We start from the raw sequence: 14,112 nt of genomic DNA on the forward strand, positions 1-14,112 counted from the left end.
ACTCGTTCAAAACCATGTGGCTTTCTATCTTTAGCAAACCTAAATAAACAATCTAGTGCTTTACATAATATGGCATGAACAACTTGATCTTACTCATTCTTATATTGAAATTTTAAGTATTACTAGAAAATACTATTCCTTCCGTAACATATTTTTTCTTTTTTCAAATATCTCCTTTAATTGACACGAACATTATTATCTCTACTTTTTTTTATTATCTCTGTATCCAAATCATAAATAAAACTGTATAAAAATTTTGTAAGGAATAAGAAATTCTTCAGTAATTGCGAGATGGGGTGGTTAAAGAAATGATTAGCTTCCCCCAAGAAAACAGGTGTGGGGCCGTCCACGTGTCAAGCATCCACTGGTGCCAAATATTGAAGGGCGGCGCACCAAACAGACATAGCATTGCTGGACTTGTGAATAAACATGCATTAGTAATTTTTACAATAGGTAGTGCTTAATTAATGAAACGTAGGAATTCAAGGAAATAAACCGTGGGCCCCGGTGGGGGTGGGTTTGGCGTGAATACTTGTTGTCACGCCGTCCAAACAAGCCTTTGAGCCAACATCAGCCACCCCACGCGCAATCAATAACTATTTTTACACAATTGTGTGTCTATATGTATAGGTGTATCTATATGTTTAATGTGTGTTAGTGTTTTTGGTTTTGGTTTTGGTTATAATCATATAAATAAGCATACATCCCTCTCGCCACCAAATTTAACCAACATTGCATATTCACCACCCTTTCTATATATATATTCACCTAGAGGAGACCATTCTCTCTCTTAATTTCCTTCTCTCAAGAACGTGACGATCGCGCGAGCCTCCTGGTTAGTGCATTTTTATTTCTTATGCTTGTAAGCTTTGCTCGGTTTGGGAATAGGAAACTATATGATCAATGAGACAGTTTGAAGTAAGATTTTTACATCCATGCACGGGTGGGAATTGGGATTTGCATTACATCAATTCTGCATATATACATATCTTAAAAGTATTTGTGTTTGAGAGAGGGCAAAAAGTATATACTCCATATATCATAAAAATCATAGTAAATTATTGAACAAGAGTATGGGGGTTGGTACTGAAAACCCCTTGTGCACCAGGAAGCATGGAGTGGAATGTACTCAAAGAAAACAACATGCTCATCTCTCTCTCGCCAAATAGTCAATGTTTTCGGCCAACACCATATGCAACTTTTGTGTTTAATATACTCTCTCTTAATCACTATACATGCAACTAAGTGATTGGCCTATATTTCTAGATGGGTGGGGGTGTTATAATCACATGTAATCAAACATTGCTGAGATGGGACCATCATTCCATTTGCTCACGAATGGATATGCAATGAATCATTACATCAAAGAGTTGTGTGAATTTCACTTAACACACACAGACAAATATCTCCCACACACCATTTTACTTCTGCTTTTCATCATCAATGGAACCCCTGTAAATATTTACCTAGCTAATCTCTCTCTCTCTCTCTAGATCAAGGAATTAAGAAGAAGATGATGATGAACATGGAGTCGTGCGTCCCTCCCGGCTTTCGCTTCCACCCCACCGAAGAAGAACTCGTCGGCTACTACCTCAAGAGGAAGATCGACGATCTCAAAATAGACCTCGATGTAATTATCGAGGTCGATCTCTACAAAATTGAGCCATGGGACATTCAGGGTACGTAACAATCAAATTTCTCATCAATTAAAAGAAAATACTCCAAACACTATATATGATGATGTTAGTGTGTGTGATTAATATTAATAGATAGATGCAAATTGGGATATGATGAGCAAAATGAGTGGTACTTCTTTAGCCACAAGGACAGGAAGTATCCAACCGGGACGCGGACTAATAGGGCAACCGCGGCTGGATTCTGGAAGGCGACCGGAAGGGATAAGGCGGTGCTGTCCAAGGAAAAGATCATCGGCATGAGGAAGACATTGGTATTCTACAAAGGCCGCGCTCCAAATGGCCGCAAAACGGATTGGATCATGCACGAGTATCGCCTTCAAACTTCCGACCATGGACCTCCTCAGGTAAATTAAACTTTCCTAAAATAAATCTTGATTTTATTAACCTAGATCAATTCTAAAAATTAGTAGTAGTCTTTGTAAACTTATTTAGCTAGGTTGATCTCCATTCTTTGAATTTTTGGCATGCCTATATATATTAGTACTTAAATTTCATGTGAAGAGCCACTTTTTTTGGCGCATGAGCATAATGATTTCAAAACTTGTCTACCATTCTTTCTTAAAGCACTTTCGAAGGTTGAACAGCTAATGAAAACCACAAAACTCTTTATTGTTTATTCAAGAGAATTCAATTTATGTTACATGATCTCATATCTGGTTCCACAGGAGGAAGGATGGGTCGTGTGTCGCGCATTCAAGAAGCCGAACCCGAGCCATAAGCAAGGGTACGAGGCTTGGAACTACATGAGATCAAGCATGGGCGGCTACCGGCCTCAATCATATCCCAACATGCCTAATTTCGACCCCAACCAAAACCTTGACGGCCACATGCCGAAGCTCGACAGCCCTTCCATGTCCACCACCAGCTTCGCCACCAACAACGACAGTGGTTTCACCAACGAGGAAGACATCAAGAGCAACTTTGGAAGCAGCTTCGACTATAAGCTTCTTGGATCTTCACATCAACTTATGGGAACGGCGTCGTTTGACTACACGAACATGCCGCTGATCCCACACGGTGATTACTTGGATGATCAAACCCACTTGAGCAATCTACTACAATGCTTTCCTGACTTATAGATCTGCTTTTTATTTTACATTTTTATAGAGGGAAGGTAAAGAGAAAAAAAGGGAACAACTTGTAAAAAATAACATTGATCAAAGCTAGCTGCCTTTGGTCTTGCGAATTAACTAGGCTGATTATTGTTGATTCTTGACTGCTTTTTGTTTGTAAGCAATTGTGAATTTTATATACTCCTATATAAATATTAGATATATCTGTTTTTATAGATTGCCGCAGCTAACCATGAAAACATTAATTCATGATTTTGCCTTCTTTCTCTGCCTTTTTTGACGTAAAATTATGTTTCTAGGGGTATGTAAACTTATCTTAAGTATGTTCATTTTTTGAAAATTTTACTACTACACATTGCAAATCAAGCCGCTTTAATTTTGATATGATGGAGTTTAGGTTTTGTATTGCTTTTTTACGTAAATTTTTATTTGCCCATGAATAAGAGTCTTAATTTTTTTCACATAAGAAATTTAAGTTAAAAAAATTAGTGAAATGTGGGCTATCCCACTTTTATAGTACTCTACTATTTTGTAATACAATGCAAATGAAATGAGTTTATTAAATGCGAAACTTACCATTATTTATATAAAAATGATATGAAATTTATATTAACGAAAATATTAAAATGAAAAATGAAATTTATATCAACAAATGGAAAGACTAATTGATAGAAAAAAATATTGATAAAAATTACAATTATGTTTTTTTCCTGTTATTTGGTGATTATCAAGTTAGTTGATGGCAAAAAAAGTTATGAGAATAATTACCAACATAAGAGAACATGATATTTCCTCCGTTAGCCATTTATAGTCTCATTTTGACATTTATTTGACTTTGTGAAGAAAAATGAGAAATGTGAACCACACTTTTATTATATTGTAGTACTTAATAGAATATGAGTGTAATTAGTTAGTTAAATAGTAGCCTTTCTTAAATGAAAAAATAAATAAATTGAAAATTTAAATTGAACTTTAAATCACGGATATTTCAAAATAGCAAAATGAGATTTTAAATTGCAAACAGAAGAAGTACAAAAAGGTAAAGAAATTAACTCAATTTCCTATAATAACAAATCAAACTGAGCTACCACTGGTTAGAAACGAAAAGAGACGACTCAATCCCTTTGGGGTAGAGTTTGATCTAAACCCAATTTCTAATTAATTCTAATTAAAAGAAACTAAAAGATACTATCTCCGTCTAGGATAAAATATCTCATATTTGATTGGCATGATTTTTTAAAAATTATTAAATTTTATAAAGGAAAATAGGTAAAAAGATTAGTGGAATGGTGGTCCTACACTAATAATTTTATTATAAAATGTAAGTAGAATGACTTAGTATAATATAAGGTCTACTTATTAAATATAGTAAATATAAAATAGGACATTTAATGCATACAAACAGAAAATAAATTATGAGATATTTAATGGGAGGAGGGAGTATACTGAGTCTTTTACGAGATAGAATAGGACTCAAACAAAACAACCAAAACAAAATTTAAAACTAGAAAACAACAAAAAAGACACTTCTCCTATTTCAAGTCTTCACCATACCACCATTAGTCAGTAGATTTATAACATCCGATAAGACAACCACAAGTATAAATTAAACAATAAAAAATAATCCTTAAAAATAGATGGTTTTATTAATATTGAGATGAAATATACCACATTTTGTGCATACACTATACTACATTCCCAAGCCTGTTGTGATTCACCTCTCAAGAATCCAAATATACTTCATTTTGTCAAACGCATGCATGCCAAAAAAACATGAAGTTTTAGTCCTATAAATAGAGCTTGCTTATAGAAAATGTAAATGCAAGCTTACTAAACATATTCAACGCATTGTTCAAAACAAACATGGAGGCCTCCCTACCATATCTTGTTCCTCTTTTCCTCATTCCTCTCTCCCTCTATCTCTTCTCCTCCCTCCGGAAAAAAGGTTCCGATGATCTGAAAAACCTCCCTCCCGGCTCCAAGGGGTGGCCGATGGTCGGAGAAAACATGGAGTTCGCCCTTTTAGGCCCCCAGAAATTTGTCAAAGACAGGATGTCCAAATACTCCCCCGAGGTATTCCAAACCTCGTTGTTGGGTGAGAAAATGGCGATATTTTGTGGCGCACAAGGCAACAAGTTCCTCTTCACGAACGAGAACAAACTCCTGACCTCATGGTGGCCTCAGTCAATGAAGAAGGCCTTACTCTTCCCAGAATTCATCGAGAGCGACTTGAAGGAAGTATCGGCCTTGAAAAGAAGCTTCCACCACGACATCCTCAAGCCAGAGGCCTTGAAACAGTACATTCCAGTGATGGATGAGCTGGCTCGTGACCACTTGGATAACGAGTGGAAGGCTAACTCAGTGGTGAAGGTCTTGCCTACGTCGAAAAAGTACACATTCGATCTGGCGTGTAGATTGTTCTTGAGCGTGGTTGATCCCATGCACATCAAGAAGCTCTCGGATCCTTTCACTCTGGTGACCAACGGGATGTTCTCCGTGCCTATAGACTTGCCCGGGACGGCCTACAATGGGGCGATCAAGGGGGGGAAGATGGTGCGCGGTGAGCTCATGAGGATCATCAAGGAGAGGAGGGAGGAGCTGAGGGGGAAGCACGAGGGCGAGGAGCGGGACCTGCTGTCAAAGATGCTTCTTGTTACAGATGAAGATGGCAAATTTTTGAGTGAAATGGAGATTTCTAACAACATTATAGGATTGCTGGTGGCTAGCTTTGAGACAACCAGCTCTGCCGTGACGGCCGTGATGAACTATCTGTTGAGAAAAGGGGAAGTATCAATAAGCATTAAAGAAGAATATAGTTCCAAGAATGGAGTTCCAAGAAGCATTGAAGATGTGCATGCATTGTTCCAATAGGAGTGTAGTTCCATGAATATACATTTATTGTAGGATCTCAAAAGTCACCAACATCCCTATAAATATATGGGTGTTGAGTACCATTTCATCATTCAATCAAAATACAATAATCTTCTCCCATTGCTTTCTTCTCTAAATATGTTGTCTATACCATTTAACATGGTATCAGAGCGGGTTTGGACTCAGATAAGGTATCATCATCGTCTTTGATACCTTTCTCGGCCCTTTCTTTTTTTTTTGTTTTTCCTTTTTCCGCTGTATCTATAACCATAAGCCAAAATGTCAAATGACAACTATATAGTAACCGAAACCTCAGATTCATCTATGGCAGATGAATTTGCCCGGCAATTTGCCAACTTTATGCGCAATAGTTTTGCGATGAACCAACCAAATCCACCAGAAACAGCTGCCATGCCATTCAGAATTGACACGCAGCCCCTCCACATTGGTGGGAATAAGTTGAATGGAGAAAATTACGCCCTTTGGTCCGTATTGATGAAGACGGCAATAAGCGGTCGGGGAATGGTATCTCACGTCACCGGAGTGCCTCATTCTCCACCGCGAACCGATCCAGCCTTCATACAATGGGAACAAGCCGATCACTGTGTGATCACTTGGTTAATACAAAACATTGAGCCTCGACTGGTCAGTCGAGTTTCACAACATCCGACGGCAAAGCATATATGGGATGCGTTGGCCGTCACATATGGGAGCGGAAGAGATAAAATCCAGGTGTATGATCTTCAGTTCAAAGCAACCACACTGAGGCAAGGAAGCAGTTCATTAGAAGAAATATGGAGCCGGTTGGGAGAGATCTGGATTTCAATCGACCAAAAACAGACGAACCCAATGAAATGTCCAGAGGATATGGAGATTCATAACAAATTCATACAAGATCAGAGAGTATGTCAGTTTCTCTATGCAATTGATAGCAAATATGAAACAACCAAGAGGGAGATACTGAAAATGGACCCACTTCCCTCCGTCGACTATGCGTACAACCTGATTCAGCAGGAGGAGACACGACTCCGAGTGTTACAACAGGCAAACACCGGCGGAGCAGCTGCCATGGATGGAATTGGAACTGGCCTCGCCATCCGAGGGTGGCAGAACCCTACCGGCGGCTCTCGGGGTGGCGGTCGCGGCAGCAACGGTGGTGGTCGCGGCAGCAACAGTGGTGGTCGCGGCAGTGGCAATGATAGAAATCGGCGAAGTGATGAAGAAGACAAGTCAAAATTGGTGTGTTCCTACTGCAAACGGAAAAGACACACAAAAGATTCATGCTTTGAACTAGTTGGATATCCAGATTGGTGGGAAGAGAAGCACGGCAAGCCGCCGCAACCGCAAACACCATGGAACCGTGGCGGGCACGCCGCCGCAGCAGTTGGAGGCGACGGAGGCAACGCCGTGCAGGGGGTCGTGCAAACCGCCGGTGCTGTCCAGCCAGGAGGAAGGACCAGAAATGAAGCTGCTCAGCCGGCGAATACAACCGGGGCAGCAAACTTCGTTGCCAGCGGAAGTGGGAGTGTAATTCACGATTGGAGTGAAGAATTGATGAGGGGAGAGGCGGCGCCCGATTCAGGTAGATTAGGGTTAGGGGGCTCTTTTATTGGAAGCCCCCAAATCTTTGGGAAATTGCAGGTTTTACCCCACCAAAATTCTCAGTCGCAATTAGCCCTCAAATCTCCTGAAAATTCCATAATTTCCCAAACCACTTGCCAAAATCGATTTCAGCCTCTCGAGAAGCTTGGAGTTGTGTGTGCAGTATCTAATGGCCATGAGAAAAATGATAAATGGATTTTTGACTGTGGGGCAACCGATACCATAACATATGATGCCTCAGACCTTACCAACCTTCAGAAACCTTTAAAATCTCATATCCAAACTGCCAATGGGGAATTTACGGTGGTTGAGGGGGCTGGAACCGTTAACATTTCCCCAACTTTGCAGTTATCAAATTGTCTATATATTCCTTCGATGTCTCATAAGTTATTATCCATTAGTCATGTCACAAAGGAATTGAATTGTACGTTACTAATGCAGCCACAATTTTGTCTGTTGCAGGATATCCGAACCGGAGAGATAATTGGGCGTGGCACTGAACGTGATGGGCTTTACTATGTGGATGAGATAGCTCAAAAAGGGACTGCCATGTTAACTCACGGATCAGCTGACAGGAAAGCTTGGCTTTGGCATCGGCGCTTGGGTCATCCATCTATCGGTTACTTAAAATTATTATTTCCTAGTATTATTCCTAAGCATGACATGTACTGTGAAACTTGTCTTTTATCCAAAAGTCATCGGAACTCTTACCCATTAAGTAATACTCGTGTTGAAACCCCATTTGCCTTAGTACACTCTGATGTTTGGGGGCCCGCACCAGTTATTGGGGGGCAAGGTTTTCGATATTTCTTAGTTTTTGTGGATGATTGCACTCGCATGACCTGGATATATTTCATGAAACAAAAATCTGAAGTTTTGTCACACTTTACCCATTTCTATAACCTTATCCAAACTCAGTTTCACAAAACCATTCAGGTCCTTCGGTCAGATAATGGGGGGGAGTTCGTTAATTCTACCATGAAACAACTCTTCCAAAACAAAGGCCTTATACACCAAACCACATGTGCTCATACTCCCGAACAAAACGGTGTGGCTGAAAGGAAAAATCGATCTCTCCTCGAAATGACTCGTTCTATGCTTATAGAGTCAAAAGCCCCGAAACACTTCTGGCCAGAAGCCATTGCCACCTCAGCCTATCTCTTAAACCGATTGCCCACAAGTATTCTCAAACATAAAACTCCTCTACAAGTCTTGTCCACCTTCACAAAAATTCCTCCGCCCTTGACTCTTGAACCTCGCGTCTTCGGATGCTCCGTTTTTGTCCACATTCCTAAACATGAAAGAACTAAACTATCCCCTTGCGCTATCAAATGCGTTTTTGTAGGATATGGGGTAAATCAAAAGGGGTATAGGTGTTTCGATCCCAAGTCCAACCGGATGTTTGTTACAATGAACTGCAACTTTCTTGAAACTGAGTACTTCTTTACCCATCTTAGCGGTCAGGGGGAGAGTAATGTTAGGGATAACAATGATACGGACCCGCTAAGTTGGATCTCAATGCCACTGCCAACGCCAAGCAATCCTGATGCGGATCTATCAGAGAAAACAGTAAGCAATTCCGCTGAGCAAGTCTCTGATGTGGTAGAGTCCATCGTAGAAAGTGGCATCGCCTCAAATATTTCTCCGTTAAGGTTATCCACTGTAAGTAATCCTGTGGATACAGATAATTGTTTGGCTAACACTGTAAGTGCAGAAGAAAATTCAATTGAGGCCGAAGAAAGGGAAATTGAGGAAGTCGAGGTCGAAGGAGTTGACCCTGACACTGGGAGGTACATACTTCCACCAAGGTCAAACAGAGGAGTTCCACCCAAAAGGTATACGCCAGAGAGGATTGACAAGAAAAAGTGGTACTCTGTTGTGAACCTAGCCAAAGGCCATTTATCAGAGATGGCTCGGGCTTTCGAGAATGCACTATATGAGGAAGAAGAAATACCACAGACATGGGAAGAAGCTATGAAATACAAGCATTGGAGGGAAGCAATGAAGAAAGAGATTGATGCACTGATTCGAAACCACACATGGGAGAAATGTGCTCTACCAGAAGGGAAGCGACCAGTGGGTTGTCGATGGGTCTTCACTATCAAAAGAAGACCTGATGGATCGATAGAAAGGTACAAGGCACGACTTGTCGCAAAAGGCTATACTCAGACATATGGAGTTGACTATTCTGAGACCTTCTCTCCAGTAGCTAAGATGAACACAATTCGGGTGTTGTTATCCATTGCTGCTAATAGGGACTGGCCATTACACCAGTTTGATGTGACGAATGCCTTCCTACATGGAGAGTTGAAGAAGGAAGAAGAAGTTTACATGGAGGCACCCCCAGGTTTTGCAACAGATTTTAAAGCAGGTGAAGGGTGCCGATTGAGGAAGACCTTGTATGGATTGAAGCAATCTCCAAGAGTATGGTTTGGGAAGTTTGCTGGGGCAATGATTAGCTATGGATATACACAGAGCAATTCAGACCATACGCTATTTTTTAAGAAGCAGGGTGATAAGATCACATGTTTAATCATATATGTTGATGACATGATTATTACAGGTGACGACCTAGAAGAGATTGAGGAATTAAAGAAAAATCTTTTTCAGGAATTTGAGATGAAGGACTTGGGGAATCTCAAGTACTTTCTTGGGATTGAAGTGCTAAGGTCAATCAAAGGAATTTTTCTGCGACAAAGGAAGTATATCTTGGACATCCTAGCAGAGACCGGCCTACTGGAATGTAAACCAGCAGACACTCCTCTGGCAGTTAATCACGGATTACAAATCAGAGAAGGAGCCAAGTTGGCTGACCGTAGTCGATATCAGCGACTAGTCGGAAAACTCATATATCTCTCGCACACTAGGCCAGATATTGCCTATGCAGTTGGGGTCGTAAGTCAGTTCATGCATAAGCCGCAGACAGATCACATGGAGGCAGCACTTAGGATTTGTCGGTATTTGAAGGGAACTCCAGGGCATGGAGTGTTGTTCGCTAAAAATGGGCATCTTGAGATTCATGGTTATACAGATGCTGACTGGGCAGGGAACCCAAACGATAGGAAGTCTACAGCAGGCTACTTTACCTTTGTTGGAGGTAATTTGGTAACATGGAGAAGTAAGAAGCAGAAGGTGGTGGCTCTTTCGAGTGCCGAAGCAGAATTTCGTGGGATTAAAAGTGGGTTGACCGAGATTTTATGGTTAAGGAGATTGATGAAAGAGATTAATCTCCCTCCAAGCAAGTGCCAGTTGTATTGTGATAACAAAGCCGCTATAAGCATCTCACAAAATCCAGTACAACATGATCGAACGAAGCATGTGGAGGTTGACAGACACTTTATCAAAGAAAACATTGAGAATGAGATTGTCGAACTCCCTTTTGTTCGCTCTGAGGATCAACTTGCCGACATCCTAACTAAAGCAGTCAACTCAAGGAGCTTTGAAGATGTGCTTTCCAAATTGAGTTTTGGAGATCCCACCACTCAATTTGAGGGGGAGTGTTGAGAAAAGGGGAAGTATCAATAAGCATTAAAGAAGAATATAGTTCCAAGAATGGAGTTCCAAGAAGCATTGAAGATGTGCATGCATTGTTCCAATAGAAGTGTAGTTCCATGAATATACATTTATTGTAGGATCTCAAAAGTCACCAACATCCCTATAAATATATGGGTGTTGAGTACCATTTCATCATTCAATCAAAATACAATAATCTTCTCCCATTGCTTTCTTCTCTAAATATGTTGTCTATACCATTTAACACTATCTTGCTGAATATCCCCACATTTATGATGGGGTTTTCAAAGGTAACAAAACAATATTTTCCACTAACTTTTCTTCAAATTTCTTAAAACTCGTACCAAGTCAAATTTATGGACGGAGGGAGTATCAAATAGGCCAACAAGTTAATTCAGTTTCTAGCTAACCCTCTGTTTTGAAACAGAACAAATGGCAATTGCGGAAACAAAAGGGTGTGATGAGCTTCTAACATGGGAGGATATTGAGAAGATGAAGTACTCATGGAACGTTGCGCGTGAATCACTTAGGCTGACTCCGCCTGCACAAGGAGCCTTCAGAGAAACCACAACAGACTTCACTTATGCAGGTTTCACCATTCCTAAAGGATGGAAGGTAAAAACTAAACTCTACCTGGATAATTAAGCTAAAAATTGCTATTTTAGAGAGGTTACAAACTATTTCTATTCACCCAAACTTGCAGACGTTCTGGACGGTGCATTCGTCCCACAAGAACCCCAAATACTTCCCAGAGCCGGAAAAGTTTGATCCATCGCGGTTTGAGGGGAGTGGTCCAGCGCCCTACACGTTCGTTCCGTTTGGGGGAGGGCCAAGAATGTGCCCCGGGAAAGAGTATGCTAGGCTTGAAGTGCTGGTTTTCATGCACAATGTGGTGAGGAGGTTCAAAATGGAGAAGGCAATCCCTAATGAGAAGATGGTTTTCTATGCTTCGCCTACGCCGGTTCATGGCCTTCCAGTTCATCTTCGCCCTCATAAAAACTAGCTACATCCGCTATTCACTGCTTTCACATGCATTTCTTTCTTTTCTGTTTGTGTTTGCTAATAATCTACCAATGTAGAGCTTTCAATATTGACATAATGAAATAAACAAAAGTAGTATATACAAATTACAAAGAGGGTGCTGGAGAGGTAAGTTGTAGGACATAAAAAAAAATTTGAAGATTACATTTGTCAGAAACATATACAAAAAAAGTGAAAAAATGGAGTGAAATTTAGTCATCGTCCCCCTCCTTGGGATCTTGTTTACCTTGGAGTGCATCGGCCAAGTTAAAGTTAAGATTTCCTCTCATGCTTCTTGAACTAACTCCAGGATTGCCTTTCCTCATCATAGTTGCGAATTCGCCATAGTCGATGCGTCCATCCTTGAGATAATGAAAGCAGCAGCATTTAGGTAGCTAGCTAGGCAGGGTGGTGAATGAATGGGTGGAGATAATATAGTACTCCATATACTTACATTATCTATGTCGATTTCTTTAATGATCTCGTCAATCTGATCGTCTGCGAGGCCAAAATCTTTGCAAGCTTGTTGGAGCTCATCAGTAGTGATGTAGCCACTCCCATCTTTGTCGAAGAAGGAGAAAGCAGCAAGAAGATTTTCCTCCCTTTCCATTTTGTTCATGTGCAGTGTTGCTGCTAGGAACTCACCGTAGTCTATTGTCCCATTGTTGTCGATATCAGCCTGCCATAACCATATATGTATGTGAATCAAATTTCCCTATATAAAACTTGTAATAGAAAGGCACGAACCGCATTCATTAGTGCAAGGATCTCCGATTCCATGAGTTCGGATCCCACTTTTTTAAGGCCATGTTTGAGTTCCTCAAACGTTATTGTCCCACTGTTATCCGCGTCGAGCATGCTGAATAACTGTCTCAATCCCCCGATTTCTTCCTCCGACAACCGTTCCGCTATAACCTGCACATTACAACTTCATTAAACTACTACTTATATTTCATTCTCTAACAAATTCATTGATGCGTACGCGAAGAGCCATCTTCTTGAGCTTGTTCATGGCCGAGAACTGCTTCAGCCGCGACAAGACTGCTGATCCGAGCGGCTTGTCAGGCGCGACCGTGTCGTCCACGATCCATGGATGGCCTGTTACAAAACCCTGATGCTGTTATGGTGTGGGAACGAATAATGAGGGATGAATGGTACTACTAACATAGAACTTCGTGAGCAGATATTCTTTGTTTGGGGTCTCTTTCGAGCATCTTTTTCACGAGATCTTTGGCGCTGTCTGAAATGTGGGGCCATGGCTCCGACACAAAATCGATCTTGCCTTTCAAGATTTGTCTGAAGATCCCATTATCAGTTTCTGCAAGCCAAGAATCAAATGTAAATAAAATATCCCCTAGTAGTTGGGAGAGGAGAGTAGAGCGGGTGGCATCCACTCTTAAAGAGTCCTAGGCCTAGCTGTTGTGATGCAAACTCATATTAGTATGATATTATCCACTTTGGACTAAGCCTTATATATATATTGTTATTGCTTTGACATTTACTTACTTTCACGATGTGGGATGGTTTGAACCCTAACACTATTATAAAGGTTCACCTGCCCAAAACGGAGGAACACCACATAGCAATATGTACAGAATCACGCCGGCACTCCATACGTCGATTTCGGGCCCATAGTATTTGTGCAGAACTTCAGGCGCAACGTAGTAAGGACTTCCGACAACGTCATATATATATTGGCCTAAAAGAGCAAATCATAATTAACAATGCATGCTGAGGAAAACAAAATCCATAATTCATGTAGTTTTGCAGGTAAGGGTAATACTAGGTTTGTAGAAACCTGGTTTATAAAAAATGGACAAGCCGAAATCAGTGGCCTTGAGCATGGCGTCCTCATCGGGCGAATCAAAGAGGAAATTCTCAGGCTTGAGATCCCTATGCATGACCCCAAGCGAGTGGCACGCCTCCACCACCCCGACAATGGTCTTCATCAGATGGGCGGCCTTTTTCTCGCTGTAATGCCCCTTCTGCACGATCCGATCGAAGAGCTCGCCGCCCTTGCACAGCTCCATCACCAAGTGGACGAACATGTTGTCCTCGTAGGTACCCTTGATCCGCACCACGCTCGGGCACTCCGACAGATGGTGCATTATCTGGATCTCCCGCCACACGTCGTCACAGTCCTCCTTGCACATCAGCTTGCGTTTCGGGATGGATTTGCACGCGAATTCCAGCCCCGTCGCCTTCTCCATGCAATGGTACGTCGTCCCGAACTGCCCCTGCCCCAGCTTCCGCCCCAGACTGTAGTGGTCGCGCAGCCTCGGGGTTTGGTACGGGAGGATCGGCCCCGACACCTTCGGCGCTGATCGTTTCTTCAT

At 41.4% G+C, this 14,112-nt stretch overlaps 3 protein-coding genes across 4 annotated transcripts; 2 read left to right on the plus strand and 1 right to left on the minus strand.

The window, feature by feature from the left end:
- Nucleotides 1-734: 734 nt before the first annotated feature.
- Nucleotides 735-2,985, plus strand: LOC121768930 (NAC domain-containing protein 30-like). 2 transcript variants are annotated; one of them, XM_042165544.1, is made up of 4 exons: nucleotides 735-835; nucleotides 1,494-1,679; nucleotides 1,770-2,041; nucleotides 2,363-2,985. In XM_042165544.1, the coding sequence occupies exons 2-4, from the start codon at nucleotides 1,514-1,516 to the stop codon at nucleotides 2,774-2,776; spliced, it is 852 nt and encodes a 283-aa protein (XP_042021478.1). In that variant the 5' UTR covers nucleotides 735-835; nucleotides 1,494-1,513; the 3' UTR covers nucleotides 2,777-2,985. The 2 variants fall into 2 exon arrangements, with proteins under 2 accessions (XP_042021478.1, XP_042021486.1); XM_042165552.1 differs by lacking the exon at nucleotides 735-835 and adding an exon at nucleotides 1,220-1,369.
- Nucleotides 2,986-4,633: 1,648 nt separating this feature from the next.
- On the plus strand, nucleotides 4,634-11,759 carry LOC121769807 (beta-amyrin 6-beta-monooxygenase-like). The gene is made up of 4 exons (XM_042166570.1): nucleotides 4,634-5,534; nucleotides 11,002-11,046; nucleotides 11,184-11,371; nucleotides 11,460-11,759. Exons 1-4 carry the CDS (start codon nucleotides 4,634-4,636, stop codon nucleotides 11,757-11,759), a joined length of 1,434 nt encoding a protein of 477 aa, XP_042022504.1.
- A 229-nt stretch (nucleotides 11,760-11,988) lies between these two features.
- On the minus strand, nucleotides 11,989-14,112 carry LOC121772594 (calcium-dependent protein kinase 11-like). The gene is made up of 7 exons (XM_042169760.1): nucleotides 13,575-14,112; nucleotides 13,332-13,475; nucleotides 12,942-13,094; nucleotides 12,759-12,874; nucleotides 12,524-12,691; nucleotides 12,231-12,455; nucleotides 11,989-12,138 (listed from the first exon to the last, which is right to left on the minus strand). Exons 1-7 carry the CDS (start codon nucleotides 14,110-14,112, stop codon nucleotides 11,989-11,991), a joined length of 1,494 nt encoding a protein of 497 aa, XP_042025694.1.

Source organism: Salvia splendens, chromosome 2 (assembly GCF_004379255.2).
Source record: "Salvia splendens isolate huo1 chromosome 2, SspV2, whole genome shotgun sequence".
NCBI lineage: Eukaryota > Viridiplantae > Streptophyta > Magnoliopsida > Lamiales > Lamiaceae > Salvia > Salvia splendens.

Excerpts from the sequence above, each read along its gene's own strand:
- LOC121769807 (XM_042166570.1), top strand. The coding sequence starts at position 4,634 with ATGGAGGCCTCCCTACCATATCTTGTTCCTCTTTTCCTCATTCCTCTC. Across the intron at positions 5,535-11,001 it reads TGCCGTGACGGCCGTGATGA|ACTATCTTGCTGAATATCCC; the intron begins ACTATCTGTTGA and ends ATACCATTTAAC. Across the intron at positions 11,047-11,183 it reads TTATGATGGGGTTTTCAAAG|AACAAATGGCAATTGCGGAA; the intron begins GTAACAAAACAA and ends GTTTTGAAACAG.
- LOC121768930 (XM_042165544.1), top strand. The coding sequence starts at position 1,514 with ATGATGATGAACATGGAGTCGTGCGTCCCTCCCGGCTTTCGCTTCCAC. Across the intron at positions 1,680-1,769 it reads TGAGCCATGGGACATTCAGG|ATAGATGCAAATTGGGATAT; the intron begins GTACGTAACAAT and ends TAATATTAATAG. Across the intron at positions 2,042-2,362 it reads CCGACCATGGACCTCCTCAG|GAGGAAGGATGGGTCGTGTG; the intron begins GTAAATTAAACT and ends CTGGTTCCACAG.
- LOC121772594 (XM_042169760.1), bottom strand. The coding sequence starts at position 14,112 with ATGAAGAAACGATCAGCGCCGAAGGTGTCGGGGCCGATCCTCCCGTAC. Across the intron at positions 13,095-13,331 it reads TGTTCCTCCGTTTTGGGCAG|AAACTGATAATGGGATCTTC; the intron begins GTGAACCTTTAT and ends CTTGGCTTGCAG. Across the intron at positions 12,139-12,230 it reads AAGAAATCGACATAGATAAT|GATGGACGCATCGACTATGG; the intron begins GTAAGTATATGG and ends CATTATCTCAAG.